Source organism: Carcharhinus amblyrhynchos, chromosome 5, assembly GCF_965287045.1.
Source record: "Carcharhinus amblyrhynchos chromosome 5, sCarAmb.v2.hapA, whole genome shotgun sequence".
Classification (NCBI taxonomy): Eukaryota; Metazoa; Chordata; class Chondrichthyes; order Carcharhiniformes; family Carcharhinidae; genus Carcharhinus; species Carcharhinus amblyrhynchos.
Genome location: NC_137328.1, coordinates 50,209,312 through 50,236,642, shown reverse-complemented (window position 1 = coordinate 50,236,642; position 27,331 = coordinate 50,209,312). Strand labels below are relative to the sequence as shown.

The 27,331-nt window shown below is 41.4% G+C and overlaps 1 protein-coding gene across 1 annotated transcript in view; it reads left to right on the top strand.

Annotated features, from left to right (window-relative positions):
* The window catches only part of syk (spleen tyrosine kinase), a 145,965-nt gene that overhangs the window by 46,067 nt on the left and 72,567 nt on the right, over nucleotides 1-27,331 (top strand). The window contains exon 2 of the mRNA XM_080189669.1: nucleotides 18,359-18,818. Coding sequence (XP_080045795.1) covers nucleotides 18,417-18,818 — 402 coding nt within the window. The 5' untranslated portion in view covers nucleotides 18,359-18,416. The remainder of the gene's footprint in view (nucleotides 1-18,358; nucleotides 18,819-27,331) is intronic.

Genomic DNA, 27,331 nt, shown 5'->3' with positions numbered 1-27,331 from the left:
ACTGAACCAAAAAGAATGAACCTGTCACTGGGATCTGGAGTTCTTCCCACGCAGTTCCAGCAATTCTCTGAACTAAACTCCAGGGTTCAGGCTGGAATACAGCAGTGAGCTTACCATTAGTAAGTTGTGCTATGTTAGTAATATTATCTGGAATGTTTTTGGAGAGACTGAGCTTCAGCAGCGCTGTTTATCACTCTTCAAGCCAATCAGTATAAGCACTAAATCCTGGACTTTCAGTCCCAGATCTATCCAGCCTGAAAGTTTTCTCAACAGCTAAATGATGTTTCTGTTCTGTACAAGTGAATGGTGAAATGAATGGAAGTACATGCTAGCTACGTTGATCATCTCAATTTCCATGGCCAGTACTGCAATTTGGGTTTCTGCTGCAACTGTTTAGTTTTGGCACTCAGGAAAGAGTTTTGGCAAGGAGGTTGCAGCACCATGTGGCTGACTTCTCCTCTCTGATGCTGAGCATCGGTCATGCCAGCATTTTACTGGCATCCAGGGCACAATTTAGATATTTGGTAATGAAAAAAACAAAAATTGGCCGCAGTTCAGAACATTAAGATTTTGAATGCCTTTGAAGCTTTCGTAACAATTCATGTTTCTTCGAGCCACCAGCATCAGATGGCAATACTTGAAGGGAATGCTCAGTTCGTCTGATCTTTAATTTATTTTTCTGGCCCACCAGTTTATTACAAGAACCTTTTTTTTGCATGGAAAAGGGAAGCAGAATCAAGTTTCAATTCAAATACTTTGAAATAACACAGAATCAATGCACAAAACATAGATACTGTTTTGCTAGAAGGTCTTCTGGCACAGCAGTAACATTGTTGCCTCTAAGCTTCACATTAAGGATAGCCTCCATTGTGTTGTGTAGCACTATGACTGTGCTAAATGGGATAGATTTCAAGCAGATCTGGCATCTCGGTGACTATGAGATGCTGGGGGCCATCAGTAGCAGCAGAATTATCCTCAACCACAATCTGTGTCCCCTTATAGCCCAGCATATCCCCCACTCTACCAGGCCATCAAGCCAGGGTATCAATTCTGAACAATGCAAGATGGTATGCAACAGCAGCACAGGCATACCCAAAAATTAGGTGTCTACCTGGACACAGGCCTACTTACATGACAAACGGAATAAGCAGTAATTGATAGTCAGAGCTAAGTGATTTCACAATAAATCAGATCTAAGCTTTGCAGTCCTACCACATCCAGCTGTGAATAGTGGACAATTAAACAACTCTCTCGAAGAGGAGGCTCCACAAATATCCCTATCCTCAATGATGGGGAAGCACAGTACATAAGTGCAAAAGATAAGGCTGAAGCATTTGCTACAATCTTCAGCTGGAAGTGCCAGGCAAGTGATCCAACTTGGTCTCCTCCATAGGTCCCCAGCATTACAATTGCCAGACTTCAGCCAATTTGATTCACTCCTTGTGGTATCAGGTACTGGATGCAGCAAAGGCAATGGGTCCTGACAATATTCTGGCAGTAGTACTGAAGATTTGTGCTCCAGAACTTGTCGCACCCCTGGCCAAGCTGTTCCAGTATAGCTCCAACACTGGCATCTACTCAGCAATGCGGAACTTTGCCCAGCTGTGTCCTGTACACAAAAAGGAAGACAAATCCAACTTTTCCAATTACTGTCTCATCATTCTGCCCTCGATCATCATCAGTAAAGTGCTGAAGGGGTGTCAACATTTCTATCAAGCTGCATTTGCTTGGCAATAACCTGCTCTCTGAAGTTTGGGTTCTGCAAAGGCCACTCAGTTCCTTGATTCAAACTTGGACAAAAAAGCTGAACTCCAGAGGTAAGATGGGAGGGACTGCCCTTGACATTAAGGCCTCCCATCTTTGATCGACTGTGACATCAAGGAGTTTGAGTAAACTGGAGACAATAAGAATCAGGGAGAAAGCACTCCATTGGTTGGAGTCATACCTGGCACAAAGGAAGATGATGGTGATTGTTGGCAGTCAATCATCTCAGCTTTTGGGAATTCTTCAGGTTAATACCCTCAGTCCAAACATCTTCAATTCCTTCATCAATGACCTTCATTCCATGATAAGGTCAGAAGTGGAGATGTTTGCTGATGATTACACAATGTTCAGAATCATTCATCACTCCTCCAATAGTGAAACAATCCATGTCCAAATGCAGCAAGACCTGTATAATACCTAGGCTTGAGCTGACAATTGGCAAGTAACTTTCATTCCACACAATGCCAGGCAATTGCCATTTCTAACAAGAGATAATCTAACCATCACTCCTTGACTTTCAAAGGCATTACCATTGCTGAATCCCCCGCTATCAATACCATTGACTAGAATCTTAATTGGACTTGCCATATAAAAAACTGTGGCTACAAGAGTAGGTCGAAGGCTAAGAATCCTGCAACGAGTAATTCACCTCTTGTCCCCCAAAACCTGTCCATCATCTACAAGTCAGAAGACAGGAGCATGATGGATCCTTGCCTGGATGAGTGCAGCTCCCACAACACTCACAAAGCTTGACAACATTCAGGAATAAGCAGCCTACTTGATTGGCACCACACCAACACACATTCATGCTCTCTTCTCCCATTCATCCTGTACAAGATGCACTACAGAAACTCACCAAGGCTCCAAACCCATGATGACTACCATCTGAAAGGACAAGGGGCAGTAGGTTCATGGGACCAATACCACCTACATGTTCCCCTGTAAGCCACTCACCATCCCAACTTTGAAATATATCCACATTCCTTCACTGTTGCTGAGTCGAAATCCTGGAACCCTCTCTCTGGCACTGTGGGTGTACCTACACAACAGGGACTGGAGTAGTTCAGGAAAGCTGCTTACCAGCAGCACCTTCTCAGGGCAATTGGGGATGGGCAACAAATGCTGCTTTAGTCTACAAAGCCCATATCATTTGTATGAATAAAATAAGCTTAAAGCTTTGGGTTCAAGTTCCACTCTAGGACTTTGTGTCAATGAAAGTGAGTTCATAATGTGGCCAAACTTGTAAACTCTCCAACATACACCAACGGCAGGCAGTAAGAGTGGAAGAGATTTGTGCTCAGCCATGTGATGGAAAGAAATTGGAGGCTACACCTTCACTGTCCATAGTTCAAGGCTAAAAGATTCATAAAATTATGTATGTTGCAACAGCAACTTGGACTCCGTGGGGAGCTGGTTGCCTCAATTAGCAGATGGCCAGTGTGAATCAGATTGGTGCCAACAGTGCTGTAAGTTTTTGAAAAGGCATTTCAGTTACTAATCATAATGTTAGTAGCTCTTCATAAAATATAAACTCAGAATAGCAACAGGGTTTTGATCCCTGCTCTGGCTGTAATGGATTCAGGACCTGCCGTCTTGCCACACCCATGGTGAAGATTGCAGCATTTTGGGTTGGATCTGCCACTGGGCAGAGAATTTAAGAAGAAGAAAAATGGCTGTCATGCTAAACCTTCCAAAGATTTACAAATACTGCTGGAATAGAACCTATGCTGCAATGTATGAGGAGAAATTCAGCAAACAGTTGTTGCTGCATTCACAATGATGTATTTGATGTCTCTTTTGAATACCAAACATAAACTAACTCAAATTAACTTAGGGAAGACTCATTGGGTAGATCTTTTCATGTGCCCAACGAGTAAAACAAACTCAAATTAACTTAGGGACAAATTAAGAGGGGCAGCCCCCAAAAAGGAAGGGGGGACGGCCCAAACAGAAATGATACATTTGATAGCCTACATCAACAGGATGTAAGACAGTAATCCCCACCAATTAATGAAACCAAAACAGACAGGAGGCTGAGGGGAGTCCTAATTGATGTCAAGAAATTTAGATCTCTAATTAGAATGGTTAAATAGGCCCTATTCTCCGTGATAAAAGAGTTGATAACCAGGGGGGAGGGAAGGAGATATGAGGTTTGGAGGGATTCAAGGGGAATGCTTTTCACCTGGAGGGTGGTGAGAATCTGATATTCACTGCCTGAAAATGTAGCACAGGCAGAAACCCTCAATGTTTAAAACAAAAGGACTTAGAAATGTACTTCAAGTGCCATTACCTAGAAGGTCATGAATCAAGAACAGGAAAATGGGATTAGGCTGGGTGGCTACTTGTTGGCCAGCATGGACACTGTGGGCCAAATGGCCTGTTCAGTGTTGTAAACTTTTACAAAGGCATTTAATTTACTAATCATAATGTCAGTGGGTCTTTATAATATGTAACCTCAGAATAGCCACTGACATGCAAGAAGGTTTAAATAGAACTGTGAGAAGCAATAGTGTTGAATCGTTAAACATTGTGTTAGGGCTTGTTAGTTCTGATGGTATAGAAGCCACATTACAGGAAACCATGTGGATTCACCACCTGGTTCATTGTAAATGTGTTAAGTTTAAAAAAGGCAGAACCTAAAGGACACGGAGAAAAACCTAATAAAGTACATTAAAAATGTGATATTTTTACCAAGCTTCCAATTCAGCCTCTTATTGAAGCCAGTGGCTTCATTTCTGAACAATTGCCCACAGTTCCAAACTTATTGAATTGCCTGGTTCACTGTTCTATCAAACAGACTAAATAAGGACTTGTGACAATATAGAGTCTCTGGGTACCTAATCTTCCAACCAATTTGACTGCACCTTTATATAAGAATATTAAAATCATGAAGTGTTGCTGAATTTGGACAACCTGCCTTTAAGGTGTTTTACTGAGTTTCTTGCTGAAATAATGCAGGAAAGACCAAACCAAACTGAGCTCCTTGGCCTCTGACACATGTGAAACAAGTCTTCACAGTATGAGCAGAAATTCTATTTGGCGTAATTGATTTTCCAGATGGTTAATCATGCAAGCAGGGACTGGACAATTATCACTAACTGAAATTACAAGGCCCCCACTCACATATAAATCACATTAAACCATTCCAGTTGGCATTTGTAGCTCTTTAACAGAATGCACAGAATTTTGTTTAATGATGTAAATGAGAGTATTGCTCTACACAATTCCAATTTTAATGTTTCAAGCAAAACATCGCCAAGATAATTGCCACCTGATGAATTATATTTCAATATAAAACTGTCACTGCAGAAATAACTTTGCAGATGGGATAACTATAATGCCAAAGAGAACATATTCAGCTAAGTAAGTGAGAACAAAGGCTTCTGACCCTATGGTCTTAACGAAATGACCCAAAATACCACGCACAACATAGTGCTTGGCAGTATCAACTATCATCTACACCAATCAGTTGCTGAGCTGTTATCTTGTGCTGACCATAACCAGAGAAATGGTCAGGATAAAGATCAAATTAAGTGCAGCCAAATTATTTCCCTACTTGGTACTGTGTAAAATTAATTTCCTTACCATTAGCAACTTTTTGATCTTAACCTATCACTTCTAAGTGATACTCAAGCAAGATTGGTGGCAGTACCCAACCTCAGAAGATGTCACATGGGATTGGGATAGTTCTGTACCTCTTTAGGTTGGTTTCTAAGATAACTATGCTTTGGTGTCTGCTGTGCCCTTTTCCAATGTCTCTCTTTGGCCATGTCTGATTTCTGGCACGCCGACTGTCATTTGCATGATGATGGGTGAGATGGTAAAGGGTTAGGCTGGTTGTAGCACCACCTTAAAAGAAAGAACCTTATTTGCATTGACCTCTTGCCTGATGACATATTCTCAACATGACCAGTGATATATTTTAATTAAGCCATGCTTTATAGCTCTGTACAACCAATCCTTCAGCAAGGTAGACAAGTGCCCAGGTCTAATGGGATATACCCCAAAATATTGAGAGAGGCAAGGAGGAAATTGCGGGGGCCTTGAGAGAAAGCTTTGTATCTTCACTGGCTGCAGAGGAGGTCCCAGAGGTTTGGAGAATAGCCAATGTTGTTTAAGAAAGGTAGCAAGAATAATCCAGGTAATTATAGAACATAGAAAAACTACATAGAAAAACAGGCCCTTCAGCCCACAAGTTACGCCAAACATGTCCCTACCTATTAGGTTTACCTATAACCCTCTAAAATGGGGCCGGTGAGCCTTACATCAGTGGTAGGGAAATTAATGGAGAGGATTTACTCCCACTTGGAAATATGTGGACGTTTAGCAAGAGGCAACGTAGTTTTATGAAAGGGCGGTCAAAGGCCTTACTGAAGTCTTCAATATTCTTAAAGGTTCTGCCATTTACTGTATATTTCCTATCAGTATTAGACCTTCCAAAATGCATTACCCACATTTGTTGAGATTAAACTCCATCTGCCATCTGTCCGCCCAAGCTTCCAACCGATCTATATGCTGCTGTATCCGTTGATGGTCCTCATCATTATCCGCAAATCCACCAACCTTTGTGTCATCCGCAAACTTACTAATCAGTCCAGTTACATTTTCCTCCAAATCATTTATATATATTACAAACAGCAAAGGTTCCAGCAGCGATCCCTGAGGAACACCACTTGTCACAGCCCTCCATTCAGAAACACACCTTTCCACTGCTACCCTTTGTCTTCTCACTAATTTGACATTTTTTGAGGAAATGACGAAGATGATTGATGAGAGTAGGGCAGCAGATGTTGTCTACATGGACTTCAGTAAGGCCTTTGACAAGGTCCCTCATGGCAGACTGGTGCAGAAGGTGAAGTTGTATGGGATCAGAGGTGAGCTAGCAAGGTGGATACAGAACTGGCTCAGTCACAGTGTTCCTCAGGGATCAGTGCTGGAACCTTTGCTGTTTGTAATATATATAAATGATTTGGAGGAAAATGTAACTGGACTGATTAGTAAGTTTGCGGATGACACAAAGGTTGGTGGATTTGCGGATAATGATGACTACCATCAGAGGATACAGCAGCATATAGATCGGTTGGAAGCTTGGGCGGAGAGATGGCAGATGGAATTTAATCTAGACAAATGTGGGGTAATGCATTTTGGAAGGTCTAATACTGATAGGAAATATACAGTAAATGGCAGAACCTTTAAGAATATTGATTGGCAAAGGGATCTGGGTGTACAGGTACACAGTTCACTGAAAGTGGCAACACAGGTGGAGAGGTAGTCAAGAAAGTGTACGGCATACCTGCCTTCATTGGCTGGAGCATTGAGTTTAAAAATTGGCAATTCATGTTGCAGCTTTACAGAACCTTAGTTAGGCTGCACTTGGAATATCGTGTTCAATTCTGGTCGCCGCACTACCAGAAAGATGCTTTGGAGAGGATACAGAAATCATTTACCAGGATGTTGCCTGGTATGGAGGGTATTAGCTATGAGGAGAGGTTGGAGAAACTTGGTTTGTTCTCACTGGAATGACTGAGGTTGAAGGGCAACCTAATAGAAGTCTACAAGATTATGAGGGGCATGGACAGAGTTGATAGTCAGAAGCCTTTTCCCAGGTGGAAGAGTCAACCCCTAGGGAGCATAGGTTTAAGGTATGAAGGGCAAGGTTTAAAGGAGATGGGCGAGGCAAGTTTTCTTTTGCACAGAGGGTGTTGGGTGCCTGGAATTCACTGCCAGAGGAAGTAGTGGGTGCAGATATGATAATGAGTTTTAAGGGGCATCTGGACAAATACATGAATAGGATGGGAATAGAGACATATGATTCCTGGAAGGGTAGGGGATTTTAATTCACTCGGGCAGCAGGCTTGGAGGGCTGAAGGGTCTTCCTGCAATGTAATTTTCTTTGTTCTCAAATTGACACTGGACAAGTGACCCTTTTATAGACTCTTTTATAGACTCCAGTGCACCCAGAGAAGCAACTGAAAGATTTGTGGGAAATAGGCTGTTTTAAAACTTTTGTTCTTACCCATGAGTTGTCACATAATCCATGAAGGGCAATATATTTGAAAGGTCTTTCTTGCATGACTGTACAGGTATGACTAGTGCACCCCCCCCCCCCCCCTCCCAACACTCATGGCTATATCCACTGAGTGCTTTATGAAGTTGTTACAATTATGTTTTCTATCTCCTCCAGTTCATTAACGGCTTTTACCATCTGTCTGCCACCGCTAGAATGGTACAATAAAGTTTTGATTTTTCCCATCAGCAATTTGGGATCTGAACTGTTTTCTAAGTGCCAACAGCCTTATGTTCATATGAGAGCCATCTTTGAGACTTTGGAAACTGCAGTTTTCACAGTGAGCAGCTAGCTAGAACAGGAAGCCAAATACTTCAGTTCACAAATAGCAAAACAATCTCTTGTAATCAAATTCCAATAGAGGCAAATGCCATAATTCTTGCAACTGAGAAATGTAGGTAGGTTATTTAGTTTTTTTTTGCATGAATCATGAATGTCTAAAGAAGCAATTCTCAAATTACTTGCAACGCAGTTGTGTCGTGACTGTAAAATGGGAAGACCAGAACTGGATGACTGCTCTTATACTGTGTGCTAAACAATTCAGCATTATGGTGGTTAACAGACTTCATTTTTACTTATAAAACTGAAATTTGTACTTGGTCAAAACTGATGGATGAAAGTCTTTTCTGTCGAACAAATGCAGTTTCTTATGTGAAGTAAGTTTGAGCCTGGATCAACTTCCAGCGTCTTTCTTTTGGGTAACCAAATAAACGAAATAAACAAATTAAGAATAAGTGAGAAGGGAGCCCCTTAAAGAGATTCTGCATCAATCGCAAAGAAAGCTTAAAAAATACAAACAAAATTTAATTGAGAGGGTCACTAAAACACCCCAGTCCCTGTTATATATTTAAGCAATTATATGATTACTTTAAGAGCTGGTCATATGATTTGATGGCGATCCATGGGGCTGTTTCACAGGCTCCTTTTTTGTTTTTCATTTTCTACTCTGTACAGCCAATACAATAAATTTGTTGGTGTTATTTTGAATCTACTTATGCAAAACACATCTTTTTGTTCAAAACTCGCAACCCGTAACATAGGTAGGACATTACACCCCCCCAATGCCCAACAAGTATGGAAGACCTTGATTGCGCCAACGGATACCTCGTGCTCTCTTTCTGGTGTGAGCCAATAATGCAGCAATCAATTGACATTAAAGAATAATCTTTGTGTTGGTGGGTTGGCACATGATTAATTGGACACCTTAACCTCCAAGGCCAATTCTTTAATCCATGTTGTGTCACATCACCTCATGGTCTTGCATAACCTATCATTAAATTGTCAAGAGAGGATGCTGGTGTGGGTGGATATAAAGAATCACATTGGTGGAATAGGAGTGGGAAATGGGTTATGTTTGAATTAAGGTAAAAACAATGCTTTGTTTTGTATCAGATCTGTGAAATACCTCAGCTGCTTGATGCTGACAGTGAGTCATAAAAGGGTGGAATTCAATTTCCTCCCCCCCCCCCTCCAAAGAAGGCTGGGAGGCAGGGGTGGAAGGGACTGTAGAATTGGGAGAGCAGATAGGAAGCTGAGTGACTGCCATCCTGACACCCGCTCGTCCCCTGTTTTCTCATGATAAAGTTGGGCAGGGAAAATCATAGAATCCCTACAGTGCAGAGGGAGGCCATTCAGCCCAGTGAGTCCACACCAACTCCATGAAAGAGCATTCACCCAGATCTTTCCTTCCACCCTTTCCCTGTAACTCCACACATTTATCATTGTTAATCCACATAACCTACACATCATTGGATGGTAAGGGGCAATTTAGCATGGCCAATCCACCTAACTTGCACATCTTTGGAGTGTGGGGGGAAACCAGAGTACCCAGTGAAAATACACGCAGACATAGAGAACGTGCAAACTCCACACAGTCACCGAAGGCCAGAATTGAACACAGGTGATTCAGCAGTTCTAACCACTGTGCCACACAAATTTAGGATGGCATTCCTGCTCAGAGCTTAATTAAAGCCCTTAAGCGGCTAATTAATATTACTTAAGGACCTCATTCCACTGCCACCACAGATATTCTACCATTGTCTGGGGAATAGCTATGTGTCATTTGAGTATACCTTGACAGCTTTCCTGTGGATTCAGGGGAGGCCATTTTGATTGGGTGCGCTTTGCCCAATGAACTGCAGGCACCCCTGGTGGCAAGGGTTACATTGGTTGAAAGAGCTATACACCCTACACAACAATGCCATCCATCTTACTGGGTTCTGCCTGACTGGTCCTGGCGAGCCCACCACATTCACACCTCTTCTCAGGCCTCCTTCTTGTTGCTGCTCTGAGTCTGCTGCAGTTCCAGAAGTCAACACCACTCACAGTGACACTGTTTGGACTGATAACTGCCGACCAATCAAAGGATTGCTGGTCTCTTGACTTCTCAAGCAATAGCAGACAGGTAACAATCTGACTGACATTTAATACAATTGGTACTCCTAAAAGTGGCCACTGTGGGTTTCCACCTACTTTCTATCTGGTGCATGGGATCACAGTAAGAAGTCTGACAACACCAGGTTTCAGTCCAACCGATTTATTTGATAGTAAATTCACATGTGTTGTGAAACCTGGTGTTGTCAGACTTTTTACTGTGTTTACCCCAGTCCAACACCGGCATATCCACAGCATGGGATCACTACAGTGACTATTAACTTCAGTGCAAAATGTTCAATTTCTGCAGAGTACTGATATTACCCAGTCAGCTATTCAAAATTATGTTAGACTTGCCCTTTTATTGGCAAGATCCTATTTTTGTTTACCAACTTGTGTTATATAGAAACATAGACATAGAAACATAGAAAAGTACAGCACAGTACAGGCCCTTTGGCCCTCAATGTTGTGCCGAGCTTTGTCCAAACCCAAGATCAAGCTATCCCACTCCCCATCATTCTGGTTATGCTGGGTGTTTCCCACATTTGCTTATTTTAGTATCAAAAAGCACTAAAAAGACGGGGACTAAAATTTCACACTAAACAACACTGCTGTAATAAACTCTCGGACTGATTCTAACTCCCAGCTGAAAGCTCTACAGTTGAGCGGTGAAGTAAATGGAAAATGCTGTTTGGTTTTGATTTGATTTATTATTGTTATATGTATTAGTATACAGTAAAAAATATTGTTTCTTGCGCGTTATATAGACAAAGCGTACCATTCATAGAGAAGGAAATGACAGAATGTCATAGATAGGGTATAGAAAAAGATCACTTAGTGCAAAGTAGGTCCATTCAAAAATCTGATGGCAGCAGAGAAGAAGCTGTTCTTGAGTTGATGGGTATGTGACCTCAGACTTTTGTATCTTTTTCCTGATGGAAGAAGATGGAATAGAGAATGTCCAGGGTGAGTAGGGTCATTAATTATGCTGGCTGCTTTGCAGAGGCAGCAGGAAGTGTAGACAGAGTCAATGGATGGGTGGCTGGTTTGCTTGATGGATTGGGCTACATTCGTAACTTCGTTGTAGCTTCACGGACAGTGCATCTGTAAAGTTGGTGAGAGTCGTAGCAGGCATGCCAAATTTCCTTAGTCTCCTGAGAACGTAGAGTCATTGGTGGGCTTTGTTAGCTATAATGTCACCATGAGTGAACCAGGACAGGTTGTTAATGATTTGGACGCCTAAAAACATGAAGCTCTTAACCCTTTCTACTTCGTCCCCATTGATGTAGACAGGGGCATGTTCTCTACACTTCCAGAAGTCAATGGCAACCTTCTTCATTTTGTTGACATTGAGGGAGAGATGATTGTCCCCGCACCAGTTCGCCAGATTCTCCATCTCATTCCTGTACTTGTCATTGTTTGAGATCCGACCCACAATGGTGATGTTGTCAGCAAGCTTGAAAATCAAGTTGGGGGAGGGAGGTAATTTGGCCACACAGTCATGGATGTATAAGGAGTATAGTAGGGGGCTGAGAACATAGCCTTGTGGGGCACTGGTATTAAGGATCCCGGTGCCGATCCTCAACTGCATGAGGTCCAGAGATTTGAGACTGAACTCTCTAGCAGTGTCCTGCCCAAATCCACCAGAAGGAGTTAACAGGTTTGTGGGCAGAAACAGCGTTTTGAACATCAGAAGCTCATCCCTAGGAATCCAAGGATTGGTCTCCAATGTTTGTGTAAACGGTTTGAAGTGGGAATCAAGAGATCATTCCCATGTTGGGGAATGGGGGAGAAGGGAAGCCAAGGGCACGTTAGCTGAAATTTTCCTTGTGAGGTCTAGAGGAGCACTCCTGCTTTCACCCAACTACAAGGAAACAAAAATATGCAATATATCCAATTTGCATTTTGAAGGATGCCTACTGCCTAAAACAGGAAGCTGCTTTAGTCGGCTAGTGGTAAGCCTCTGTGCAAGTTAATGCAGGCCAGTGTGGGTTAAATCTACCAATACCATTTTAAGGCTATTACTGTTCTATTAAACACTAATTTCGGCAGGTTAAAACTGACTTGGTAATTTTCTCTCTGGCAAAATATCTTTGTGACTATGCATTGTGTTTTTCCACATCCTTTCCAGTGCTATGTTTACAGTAAATTTTGTGATTGCTTTGACATTTTGAAATCAAATATAAATTCCAGAACTAATGAATGACACTAACAGGCTTAATCCTGGTTTTTAACAATTGTTAGTTTATTGTTTAAGTGTTCTTTTAAATTTCAAATGTGCTATAGATTAAACAGATTAAGAACTGCATGAAAAATCTCCTGGCAGAAATTTAACATTATCAATCATCTCTCCCTGCCAAACATAATCTACTATTTTCAGTGTCTGTGTACTTTTAAAACTTCTGTCACAGGGTGTGGACAGTGTTGGCTAGGCCAACATTTATTGCTGTTCCATTATTGCCTTGTGAAAGTAGTGGTGAGCTGTGTCTTGAATCGCTGCAGTCCATGTAGTGTAGGTACACCCACAGTGCTGTTAGGGAGGGAATGCCAGTAATTTGATCCAGTGACTGTGAAGGAACAGCAATATATTTCCAAATCAGGATGGTGAGTGGTTTGCAGGGGATCCTCTCGATGGTGGTATTCCCATGTATCTGCTGCTCTTGTCCTTCCAAATAGTGGCGGTTGTGGGTTTGGAAGCTGCTGTTAAAGGAGACTTGGTGAATTGCTGGTGCATCTTGTAGATGATGTGTGCTATTGTCACTGTGCATCAGTAATGGAAGGAGTGGATTTGCAGGTGGTGGATGGAGTGCCAACAAGCAGGCTACTTTGTCCTGATGGTGTCAAGCTCCTTGAGTGTTGCTGAAGTTATACACATCTGGGTAAATGGAGAGTATTCCATCACACTCCTGTCTTGAACCATGTAGATGGTGGCTTTGGGGAGTCAGGAAGTGAGTTATTTTCTGTAAAATTCCCAGTCACTGATCTGCACTTGTGGCCACGTTGACCATGCTATAACCAAGTAATGAGAGGCAGCCACAGAGCAGACAGATGCTTGAACAGGATTCTATATTTGACAGAACCCAGATATTCATGTAGGAATACAAAACATGCATTACAATGGGCAGTCACCTGTTCCTGTTCCATTTGTGTCCTTGGCTCATGAATTTTAAATATCCTACCCTATTTTCCTCTGGAAACCCATTAGTCTCAAGTTCATTAGAACAGTCAATGGATCTGTCAAAATCAATTGTCCAAACTGCCAGAAGCACCTGTCAAAGGGATCCGACAATGGTAACTGTCAAGCTGTTAAGGCACAATATGATTGATCCAGTTAAGTTTCAAGTCAATAGTAATCCCTAGTATGCTGATGGTACAGGATATAGTGCATCACCAAATGTTGCTGACTTTACTGTATTGAAAAAAACTCTTATTCATAAAAACATATTACTACATTTCCATTCCTTCAATTAAATGAAGCTGGATATCAACAAATATTTTATTAAAATGCACAATCCTTATTGGAATCACCGTCCCATCTCAAAGTGTCTATAGCTACTTGGAGTTGTCGATCAAACTGTGAAATGGCAGATACCCTACTGTGATAATGGATGGTTATGAAATAAGTCATGCAACACTAATCCAGTAATGGAAACCTGCAGGCTTATGTCAGTGAAGTGAAATAGCATGCAATCATTCTTTTAAACATTTTTTTAATTTTTAAGATTTAAAGGGAGGGTTTTTAAGTGCCTTGACACAAATGGTATGTGAACAGATGACTGCCCATTATAATGCATGTATTCTATTCCTACAAGAATATCTGGGTTCTGTCAAATATCGAACCCTGTTCAAGCTTCTGTTTGCTCAGTGGCTGCCTCTCATAACTTGGCAATAGGGTGGTAATGGTGGCATAGTGATTAATGTTGCCTCACAGCGCCAGAGACCCAGCTTCAATTTCAGCCTTGGGTGACTGCTTGTGTGGAATCTGCATGCTCTCCTCATGTGTAGGTTTTCTCCAGGTGCTCCAGTTTCTTCCCACAGTTCGAAGATATGCAGGTTTGGTTGATTGGCCATGGTGAATTGCCACTTGGTGTCCCAAAATGAGATTAGCGGGTTAAATGTGTGGAGTTAAGGAGATAGGCCATGGTTGGGATGCTCTGTCAGAGAGTCGCTGCAGATTCAATGAGCCAATGGCCTCATTCTGCACTGTAGGATTCTATTCTATGTAAGATTTCTGATGCAATTGCCACAGTTTGAAGAGCTGTAGCAGCAAAGTGCGAGACATTGTTTTGCCATTTCCGCTCACACTGTGCTGCCCATTAACACAACAGATGTTCAAGTGTAACAGCTGAGGAACTAATACTAATGAGATTCATGTATTCTAAGTGGAAATAAAAGGCACTTAAATCATTGACACATTGATCATAATGGGACAAAATATAGCATGCTTCCTGACTCAATTGTGTGCATTTACAGCTCAAACCAAAATTTATAAATAAACCTATTCTTTTGATGAAGAATTAATGGTTACAAATTAGTAGTTGGGAATAAATCTATAAACAAAGAATATGAGTGTACAATTTCACTGACATTTCAGTGTGATGTCACAAAGTTCTGAATATGTTGGACTAAGGCACATTGTATCTAAAAGGATAATCACCAGATATTCTCAAAGGGCAGAAAAATGATGGGAAATTCTGTTCATACATCCAAATTAAAGATATGGGCACAAAAAGATGAATTGCCTGCTAAAGGGGATGAACTTTTAAAATCTATTTCCTGTATTATTCAACGTCAAGTAAGAGAGAGGGAGAACTGGCAGGCAGAAACGAATTGAATGAAAACCCAATATCAAGTTAAGAAAATGATGTGGTGGAACAATGGTTAAATGGAAATATGGCTGTGAGAAGGATAGCCCAATTTGGTTGTTTTTGGAAATTTGCTGTGCACAGTTTGCAGCTGCATGCCTTACATTGCTACACAACTACCCCTCAAAGGTATATATTTTTTAATTCATTCATAGGACATGGGCATCGCTGGCTGGCCAGCATTTATAGCCCATCCCAAGTTGCCCTTGGAGGGCAGTTGAAAGTCAACCACATTGCTATGGCTTTGGAGTGACACATAGGTCAGACCAGGTAATGACAGCAGTATTCCTTCCCTAAGGGACATCAGTGAACCAGATGGGTTTTTTTCTCAACAATCAACAATGGTTTCATAGACATCAGTAGATTCTTAATATTTTTTATTGAAATCAAATTTCACCATTTGCCATGATGGGATTCAAACCTGGGATCCTAGAACATTAGCTGAGTTTCTGGATTAATATTCTAGTGATAAAGCACTCAGCCATCGCCTCCCCCAATTGGTAGTAAATGCGTTGAAATATGTGTGATTGTAAAAGGTGCAATATTTAAGGATAGGTCTTTATTTTTTTCTTTTTGATAGGTAAATCTTTATTTTCTTGCACTTTCTGTTTGAGAATTTAGCCCCAATTCTAACACCTGGCTGGGAGTCTTAGAAGCAATTGAATGGAAGCCAGCCTGTGCTTTAAAGAATGAGGCCTAGCTTGGTAGGTCTCATACCTTGGTAACAGGTTGGTAACAGTGACAGGTTTTGCGGCCTTAGTGTCTTTCATCTCTGTTCACAGCCAAACCTTGTGTGAAGCTTGCATGCATCACGTGCTTAAAAAGCTACAGAGGTACTTGTCAGATGTTTGACCATCTGCAGTGGAATTCTCTGTTTTATATACTATTTGCTTTGGAACTTGCACAATTCTGCTGTTTGAACACTAGCAGGACATCTATTCATTAAAAATAATAGCTCCTGAATGATTTATTGTTTATCATGCATCAAGAGTTCAACTGATTATTTAATTTCATATTTTAGTGGAAGAACTAGAGTATCAGAGAAATTTGCTTTGATGGGCCAAATACACTGTTCCTGTTGCTGATTTCCATGCTTTTATGTTGAGGGGAGCAGCAAATTTGTCTTGGAATATCAGCTGTATACAGTGTATTTTTGTTAAGTGGAAACGATTTAGCACAGAATGAAATTGAACTGTGTATTCATTTGAATTAATAACTTCAATAAGTTTTTGCACATTAAATAATCAAATTAGCAGATAATTCAAATTCGGCGGCATTGGATTAATAATTGAATTAGTAGCAGTAAAGTGTACTTAAAAAACACAAAATATCCTTTTGCGTGCATGATAATGATTTGGGGTAAATACTGAATACCCGGTAAGGAAATTGTTTCAAATCTTGTGTTCTGCTATCGAAGGGCATGCAGTTTTATACCAGTTTCTATTCAGTCCCATGATTGCCTTGAGGAATAGCAGAGAACTCAAAATCATCTAATGAATCATTATTTTTGGAACACACCAAAGCAATGGCAGATTAGGGTGGGTGACTCGTTTCTCGGCCACTGCAAGCGCAATAGGCCAAGATTGCTCTTTTTGTGCTGTAAACCTTCTATGATTCCATTACACTTAGCTCAGAATTTCTGCAGGGGCTGAGAGGGACTCCAAGTTCTCAAAAAATGGTGCTGAAGCCCTGATTCCAGAAGTCTCAACCCCTGAACATAGCACCATCATTTTTGGGGTGGGTGGGGAATGGGGACAAATTGTAGTTTGCACGTCCCCGGTTCACAGAAGCAGCTGCATATGTAACAGTGCCACTGCCTTCAATCAGTTGTGATTTTTATCATCCAGATTTCTGAAGTACAGCAAACAGGCTTTATACCTTTCAGGAGACGGTCTAAACATACCAGAGTTCTTTGGACAGCTGTGGTATCCTTCCGGAGAGTTAAGAAACTCTTTTGGATAGAACCAGAGACCCTGGGTGAAGTCAAACAGCAATTGGGATCGTTAAAGTTAGACATAAATGTGTCTAAAAAAGTAGCTAAATGTTTTGGCACGATTAAACTGTAAAGGCATTTAAATCTCATGCCCTTTATTTTTTAAAGTCTGCAGTTTTAAGAAAAATGAGGAATACTTCACACTGTCTATTGACATAGCCTTTGGGTTATCATTATAGGATTAGTGCTGTGCAACTGGCTTCATAACCTATCATTAAACTTTGGGTTGCTTATCAGTTCATAGTGTAGCACAGCTCCAAGATGTTATAAAATCTATAATGTGGGGCTATGAATAAAAATGCTTGCTTTTATAAGGGGTTGGTACCTACATTAAATATTTGCTTTTATGTGGAGTAAGTAGTTGAAGGAAGTTAAATGTAGTAAATACATTTCTAAACAATGAGAACATTTTTTTAAAAGGATGAAACCATTAATAGACATTTGGAACTTTATTTTATTTCATCTCAGCATGATCCCTGAGGTTTACCCACAGTGGATATTTGGTGAGTTGGTGTTAAGAAAATAAGGGCAGAGGATGGTGGTACATTGGTTGGAATGAGTTGATACTATGTTGTTGCAGCAATGATAAAGGGCCATAAGGGGGTGGTAGAAGTGCATAGGTTGGCATGGGGCTATGAAGGGCCATGAAAGTGGGTGGGACATGAGATGGCATGGGCAGGCATGGATTGGCCCTGGGAAGTATGTGAGGGGTGAGAGCTAGTGGGCTGTTGCTTGTTTTGTTCTTTTTCTTGCGAGTCCCAGAGCACTGAGCTTGTCCTTTCACAGAGCCCACCTCTGGCCGGCAGCTGTTGGGCATTTTCTCCTGGATAAATGGAGAGTTAAATTTAGAACATCCATGGCACGTTCTCCAGGGGAGCTGGGATTTTCCCCAACTCTGTGCTCCCAATGCAAGAATGAAAAATCCAGACCAGAGTTTCAGTTTCATTTTGTGAATATTTACAATTTTGATTCCTGTATTTGAAGCAGCATTCTGATACGTGACGACGGTAACAATTTTATTCCTTGCACATGAAGTACAATCAGTTGCAAAACAATAAGAATTTTTTTTGACTATCCAAATTGAAGGTCTACTGAAGGTCGTACACTTTATGAACAAAACATTGTGAACAAACATCCTATTATATGTGTGGTTCCATTATTTTTGTAACTTATATCTAAAAATAATGTTTCAAGGGGTGTGTAGTTCATTGCTATTTAAACCCAAGAGTTTGAATGCTTTAGTTTTTAAGAAGTCAGTGACTCTAAACTTAACAACCTTTTTGTTCTGTTTTCAAGGTCACAGTTGAGAAGATCAGAGGAAAACTTCCATCAGATATAAGGTTCAACAAATATAATGGCGGACAGGGTAAATCATCTACCCTATTTCTATGGCAGCATCACCCGGGATGAAGCAGAAGACTTTCTGACACAGGCTGGAAAGACTGACGGTCTCTACCTCTTGCGTCAGAGCCGCAACTACCTTGGGGGCTTTGCTTTGTCGGTGGCATATAATAAAAAATGCTATCACTATACGATAGAAAGAGAATTAAGTGGAAGCTATGTCATAACTGGAGGAAAGTCCCACAGAAGTCCTGTAGATGTGGTTGAGTATCATACTGAAGAGACTGATGGCCTCATCTGTCTTTTGAAAAAACCATGTAATCGACCAAAGGGAATCGAACCAAAGACTGGGCCATTTGAAGATCTGAAGGATCACCTTATCAGGGAATACGTTCAACAGACATGGAACTTACAGGTAGGAAGATGTTTTGTTGGCTTCTTATTTTAATGGAAGCATACATGTTTGCATTGTATTCCATAATAGGATTCACTGGCAGGGTGAGCCTTGTGTATTTCATAGGCTGGGAGTGTTATCTATGGAGACAAGCTTCTGGACAGCAGAAAAGTTGGTATCATTTGACCTGCTATAGTTGACTATTACTTTTCATATCCTCTAGGATAATCATCCTGTTAGTGAGTAGGTAATGTTCAACTCATTGCACCCTCTCATATGGGGTAAGAGTAGTTAAATCACTTGCAAAGAAAGAAGAACAAAGGGAATAAGGGAAAATATGGGACAAATTTGATCATGCTTATCTTTACCTCCACTCCATTTAACTACCTTTGCTCCAAATCTTTGGATGCACTTACCTAATATCTATTTGTCACAGCTTTTGACTCTTCAATTGACCCAGAAAGTTTTTTTCATGACATTAAAAGGAAAAACATCAAAGAAAATTAAAAGCAAGATTGAATATTGTTATAAAGGGTGATACATGATTTTGATTTGGTCTAGAATTAAACAGTAAACTTGCCATAGGCTAGGATGACCATAGGATGTTCCCTGTTTTGAGGGAGAAAACTAACTGGTGGTGATTTAATCTGAGGATCACCATACCTTAAGCTAAGGGCAAGGTTGAATAACCTGAAGGCCTTCCTGAATAACCTCAGCCAGTATGGGAATTGGACTGGCACAGTTGGCATCACTCTCTATCACGAACCAGTCATTGAATCAACTGAGCTAACTGACTTCCTAGTGTAAACAAGAAAGAATATCACAAACATGTGACTTAGGCAAGAATTGCTTTGATAAGTTCTGTTTTAAGAAAAGTGTTTGGCCCAGGTTTTGGTGCCAGAGTAATGGCAGTTTCGTCATATACCAATATTGTTCGAAAATCTTTAACCACATGGCCTGGGAAATGCCTCACTCCACTGTTATCGATAAGCAAGGGGCCAGTACTGGTACAATGAGAGTGTAGGTGGTGGACAATTAAACTATTAACTAGAGGAAGAGGCTACATAAACATTCCAATGCTGAATGTCAGCAGAGTCCAGCAAATGAATAAAGAATGAAGTGTTTGCATGCACCTTTAGCCAGAAGTCCTGAGTGGATGCTCCACCTTGGCCTCCTACTGAGACCACCACGATCATAGGTACCAGTCTTCAGCCAATTTGGATCACTTCACACAATATCCAGAAACATCTGGAAGCAGCATTGGATACAGCTAAGACTTTGGGCCCTGGGACCCTCCTGGATGTAATACTGAAGACTTGTACTGCAGAACTACCCTCACTCCTAGCCAAGTTTTCAAGCTTTTTCAGCTATCTATCTGAAAATGTGGGAGAAACCCCCAGGTATATCCTGTCCACAAATCACAAATTTGCAGTATGAATCCAATTCAGTCAGATACTGCTTCATCAGTCTACTCTCATTCATCAACAAAGTGATAGAAGTTTTATTGACAATGCTTTCAAGCAGTACTTAGTCACCAATAATTTGCTGATCAGTGCTCAGTTTTGGTTCAGCCAGGGCCATTCGCCACCATTCAACTTCATTACATCCTTGGTCAAACATGGACAAAAGTGCTGAATTTAAAAGATGTGATGAGGGTGCCTGCCTTTGACACATACAGCATATGGGCGAGTGTGGTGTCAATAGGATCGAGCAAAACAGAAGTTAATGAGTGAAAACTCTCCACTGATTTGAGTCATACACAACACAAAGAAAATGGGTGAGCTCTTTGGAGGTCAATCAACTTAGCTCCAGGGCGTCACTGCAGGAGTTCCTCAGGGTATTGTCCTAAGCCCATCCATCTTCAGCTGATTCACCAATGACCTTCCTTCCATTTTAAGGTCAGAAGTGGGGTTATTCACTGATGATTCCACATTGTTATGTACCATTTGTGACTCCTGAGAAATGGAAGGAGGCCCTACCCACATGCAACAAGACCTGGGCAAATTTCAACTTTGGGCTAATGTGTGATGTGAGTGTGATTTGTCACCTAAGTGCCAGACAATGACCATCTCCAACAAGAGAGAATCTAACCATTTCTCCTGACACTCAATGACATTAACATTATGAAAACCCCTACTATCAAATCCTGAGGGTTACTGTTGACCAGGAATTTAACAGGATCAACCATGTAAACACTGTGGCTACAGGTGTTGATCAGAGTCTGGGAATTCATGTGATGAGTAAATTGCCTCCCAAATAGCCAAAGCACAAGTCAGACTGTGATGGAATATTCTCCACTTACCTGGATGAGTACAAATCCAAAAACACTCAAGTTCAACACCATCCAAGATAAAGAAGCATGCTTGATCGTCACCCCATCCACTGCCTTAAATATCTGTTGCTTCCATCACCACTGCACAGTAGCAGCACTCTGTACCATCTACAAGATGCATGACAGAAAGTCAGCAAGGCTCCTTTGACAGCATCTTTCAAGCCCATACTTGGAGGGAACTTGCAAGTGATAATGATAAATCTGCTGCCCTTGTTCTTCTAGGTGGTAGAAGTTGTAGGTTTGGAAGGTGCTGTCAAAGATCATGTCACACACCATCCTGACTTGAAATGGAAGCGGCACGATGACACAGTGGCTAGCATCGCTGCCTCACAATGCAGGGACCCAGGTTCAATTCTTGCTTTGGGTGACTGTGTGGAGTTTGCACATTCTCCCCTTGTCTGCATGGGTTTCTTCCCACAGTCCAAAGGTGTGCAGGTTGAGGTGGATTGGCCAAGCTAAATTACCGCTTAATGTCTAAAAATGTGCAGATTAGAGTGGATTGGCCATAGTAAATGTGCAGAGTTATGGGAATAGGGTGGGGGAGTGAGCCTGGATATGGAGTTCTTTCGGAAGGTTGGTGCAAAGTCGATTGGCCAAATGGGCTCCTTCTCCACTGTAATGATTCTACACGATACCACTGTTCTTTTACTGTTACTGGGTTGAAACTCAGAGCTCCCCCCCCTATTGCAAAACAGTTCAAGAAGATTTCTTAACCCCGCCTGCTCAAGGGCAATTGGGGATAGGTTATAAATGCTCGACTTTCCACTGATACTTGCATCAGTGTGAAAAAAATATTAAAACTGTTCAGCAATTTCTGGTGAGGAAGAGATAAACCAGGAATTGCAGAAGGAGGCCATTGGCCCATCAAGTCTGGACCAACCACAATCCCACCCAGGCCCCATTCCCATAACCCTACATATTTACCCTGCTGATCCACTGTCAATTTTGCACGGCCAATCAACCTAACCTGCACATCTTTGGACTGTGGTACTTCAGACTTTGATGTTGTGGCCATTTCGGAGACATGGACACAGCAGGGACAGGAATGGTTGTTGCAGGTTCTGGGGTTTAGATGTTTCAGTAAGATCAAGGAAGGTGGTAAAACAGGGGAAGGTGTGGCATTGTTAGTCAAGGAGAGTATTACAGTGGCAGAAAGGACATTTGATGAGGACTCCACTGAGGTAGTATGGGCTGAGGTTAGAAACAGGAAAGGACAAAACTCCCTGTTGGGAGTTTTTATAGGCTTCTGAAAAGATCCACAGATGTAGAGGAAAGGATTGCAAAGATGATTCTGGGTAGGAGTGAAAGTAACAAGATAGTTGTTATGGGGCCTTTAACTTTACGAATATTGACTAGAAATGCTATAGTTTGAGTAAATTAGATGGGTCAGTTTTTGTCCAATGTGTAGGCAGGTTTCCTGACACAGTATGTAGATAGGACAACAAGAGACAAGGCCACATTGGATTTGGTACTGGGTAATGAATTAGGCCAGGTGTTAGATTTGGAGGTAGGTGAGCACTTTGGTGATAGTGACCACAATTTGGTTACGTTTACTTTAGCGACAGAAAGGGATAGGTATATACTGCAGGGCAAGCTGGGGAAAGGAAATTATGATGCAATTTGGCAAAATTGAGGATGCATAGGATGAGGAAGGAAACTGCAGGGGATAGGCACAATTGAAATGTGGAACTTGTTCAAGGACTGCTACTGCATGTCCTTGATAAGTATGTATCTGTCGGGCAGAGAGGAAATGATCAAGTGAAGGAACCATGGTTTAACTAAAGAAGTTGAATCTCTTGTGAAGAGGAAGAAGAAGACTTATGTTAAGGTGAGATGTGAAGGCTCAATTAGGGCATTTGATAGTTACAAGTTAGCCAAGAAGGACCTAAAGAGAGAGCTAAGAAGAGCCAGGAGGGGACATGAGAAGTCTTTGGCAGTTTGGATCAAGGAAAACCCTAAAGCTCTCTGTAGGTATGTTAGGAACAAAAGAATGACTAGGGTAATATTAGGGCCAGTCAAGGACCTTAGTGGGAAGTTGTGCGTGGAGTCTGAAAAGAAAGGAGAAGCGCTAAATAAATATTTTTCGTCAGTAATCACACAGGAAAAAAGACAATGCTGTCGAGGAGAATACTGAGATGCAGACTATTGGACTAGATGGGATTGAGGTTCATCAGGAAGAGGTGTTAGCAATTCTGGAAAGTGTGAAAATAGTTAAGTCCCCTGGGCCGAATGGGATTTATCCTAGAATTCTCTGGGAAGCTAGAGAGGAGATTGCAGAGCCTCTGGCTTTGATCTTTATGTTATCATTGTCTACAGGAATAGTGCCAGAAGACCAGAAGATAGCAAATATTGTCACCTTGTTCAAGAAGGGGAGTAGAGATAACCCCGATAATTATAAACCAGTGAGCCTTACGTCTGTTGTGCGCAAAGTTTTGGAAAGGATTATAAGAGATAGGATATATTATCATCTAGAAGGGGATAATTTGATTAGTGATAGTCAACACGGTTTTGTGAAGGGTAGGTCATACCTCACAAACCTTATTGAGTTCTTTGAGAAGGTGACCAAAGAGGTAGATGAGGGTAAAGCAGTTGATGTGGTGTATATGGATTTCAGTAAAGCATTTGATAAGGTTCCTCATGGTAGGCTATTGCAGAAAATATGGAGGCATGGGATTGAAGGTGATTTAGTGGTTTGGATCAGAAATTGGCTAGCTGTAAGAAGACAGGTGGTTGATGGGAAATGTTCATCCTGGAGCTTAGTTACTAGTGGTATACTGCAAGGATCTGTTTTGGGGCAAATGCTGTTTGTAATTTTTATAAATTACCTGGATGAGAGCGTAGAAGGGTGGGTTAGTAAATTTGCAGATAACACTAAAGTCATTGGAGTTGTGGATAGTGCAGAAGGATGTTGCAGGTTACCGAGGGACATAGATAAGCTGCAGAGCTGGGCTGAGAGGTGGCAAATGGAGTTTAGTGTGAAAAAATGTGAGGTGATTCATTTTGGAAGAAGTAACAAGAATACAGAGTACTGGGCTAATGGTAAGATACTTGGTAGTGTGGATGAGCAAAGAGGTGTCCATGTGCATAGATCCCTGAAAGTTGGCACCCAGGTTGATAGGTTTGTTAAGAAGGTGTACAGTGTGTTAGCTTTTATTGGTAGCGGGATTGAGTTTCGGAGCCATGAGGTCATGTTGCAGCTGTACAAAACTCTAGTGCGGTTTTGCATACAGTTCTGGTTGTTGCATTATTGGAAGGATGTGGAAGCATTAGAGAGGATGCAGAGGAGATTTACCAGGATGTTGCCTTATATGGTGGAAAGGTCTTATGAGGAAAGACTGAGGGATTTGAGGTTGTTTTTGTTAGAGAGAAGAAGGTTAAGAGGTGATTTAATAGAGGCATACAAGATGATCAGAGGATTAGATAGGGTGGACAGTGAGAGCCTTTTTCCTTGGATGGTGATGGCTAGCACAAGGGGACATAGCTTTAAATTGAGGGGTGATAGATATAGGACAGATGTCAGAGGTACGTTCTTTATTCAGAGAGTAGTAAGGGCTTGGAATGCCCTGCTTGCAACAGTAGTGGACTCGCCAACATTAAGGACATTAATTGGTCATTGGATAAGCATATGGATGATACTGGAATAGTGTAGGTTAGGTGGGCTTTAGATGATGTTGCACCGACCTGTGAAAACCAAAGGGCTGAAGGGCCTGTACTGCGCTGTAATGTTCTATGAAACTGGAGCACCCATGCAGACAGTGTGTTGTCTTATGAAAATTCCTGCTTACCCCAAACTTCCCCATGTGTTTTCATTTCCACATGACTTGCCATGTTAAAATTGTCACAGAAAGATAGGATTAGTACTCGGTGTTTTGTTTTAACGAAATTTTACTTTCCTGCAAAGCCACAATCTCTCCTCAACCAGAATAGTAACAACTGCAACTGTGAAGTCTCACTTCTATAGATAATCAATCGGTCTTAGTGATTTTTAAAAATTTACTTCTTTACACTTTGTTTCCCTTTCTTTTGTCTCTTTTTCCTGTCTTTCTTTCCTCCTCTTTCTGTATCTGATTTGATTCCAATTTACCATATTTTCTTCTCCCGAATCCTCAACTTCTTTTTCACTAAATCCCGGTTGTCTGATATCTTGGCCGTGCTGTTATCAGCTTGCACCTCCAGTAATTTTCAGGACAAAACCTTTACAAGGACTGGGGGAAAAGTCTAAATAACACTGAGATATCCCCTTGCAACAAAATCTGAGCCAGATACAGAATATTTAGAATTCTTACAGTGCAGAAGGAGGCCATTTAGCCCTTCGAGCCTACACCAACAACAATCTGACCCAAGCCCTATCCCCATGTATTTACCCCACTAGCCCCCATGTTAATAAAGGCCAATCAACCTAATCTGTGCATCTTTGGACTGTGGGAGGAAACCAGAGCACCTTGCAGACACAAGGAGAACATGCAAACTCCTCACTGACAGGGACCTGAGGCCAGAATTGAACCCAGGTCCCTGCTGCTGTGGGACAGCAATGCTAACCACTGTGCCACCATGCCACCACACAATGTAACATCACAACTAACTGTTGCTCTATCTTAGTATGTGTATTCCGCTCATCTGTTTCCCAACAGAGGGTTTTCATTTTCATGCTGCACAGGTACATAATTGATGGCTTATCTACAAACTACTGAAACTGAAACTAATGAAAGAAGTTGGGGTAGCAATATCAGTGTCACTGCACATTTATAAAACAAAACTTGATTACAAAAGGGAATAGTGCTGGAGGACTCCTGGACAGCTAATATGACTCCTATATTTAAAAAGGGAGATAGAACAACTCCATGGAATTGCAGGTCAATTAATTTAACATCAATAAAAGGAAAGGTAATGAAATCCTTAATGAAAGATATAATAGATATAACATCTGACAGCGTACTGAAAATATAACAATGTATAAACAACGTGGGTTCCAAAATGGCAGGTCATGATTGAACAAACTTTTTGAATTCTTGGATAGATAAGAGTAATCCAGTAGATATAATGATCTGAGTTTTAACTAAAAGATGTAGGTTTGAGGTTGGGTATGGGGTTAAAATCCAATAAATCTGCTTCCTGACAGGCACCTGCCTCCAGGCTGCCCAATTCTGGCTTTAACTGAAATTAGAAGTTATTAGAACTGGTTGGCGCAGACTCGATGGGCTAAATAGCCTTCTTCTGCACTATAGGGTTCTATGACATAAGCAGCCAACTCATTTGAAGGAAGCAGGTTAGAATTTTGAATATAACAATGAGGCTGGGAGTAGCTTTTGACTTTACTTGTCTCAGCCAGATTTTCCAAACATGGAAATCCCGGCAACTTGATCAAGATGAGGACTTGGTGGATCTGGGAGATAGGTGCCTTCACGTGTCCTACCTCCTGGATGCAGGTCTGAAAAAACACTGCTGGAGGAGTGCCTGTTCAGGGCATTTCTACAGCGACCTGTGTCAAGAAGCCTTGATTCTTCCACAAGTCCTCTGGCCTCTCCCTTGTCACCAACAGGCCCCAATTTCCCCTCCAACCCCCCACAAGGCCTCTGATCCATCTTCGTCAGAAGGCCTCCTGGCCTACTCACATGACCACCAAATCCAGAGGCCTCTGGTCTCTAATATGCACTCCTTCCCCCACCCCAGCCACCATAAGGCTTTTGACTGCTCCCATAATCTGAGGTATTCTTACCAACCAACTCCTGGCAGGTCAGGTATGGAAGAATCTGCTCCAATATATTTGGCTTTTTAAGAAGTGTAAAATAAGATAAAACTCATGACTAAGGTCAGAAACTATGGAATCAGAGGACCTATAGCAGAAGGAATGTCAAATTGGCCGCAAGACAATAAACAAAGAGTAAAGATTAAATATATTCAGAGTAACAAATAGTGGGAAATGACGTGTTTCAAGGATTGGTGATGGGAGCACTGATGTTCATTATTTACTTAAACAATTTTATTTCAGAAATCAGAGTTACAATTTCAATATTTGTGAATGACACTAAATATAATTAATACAGCATAAGCATGTGACAAAATACAGAAAGACACTAATACATTTTCAGGAAAGGTATATAATTGACAAATGAACTTATTTTAGATAAGACTGGGGTGGGGGAGGGGGGGGGGGGCGGGTGGAGGTGGTAACTCAATTTAGTGGAAAGAATAAAGAGGCCAC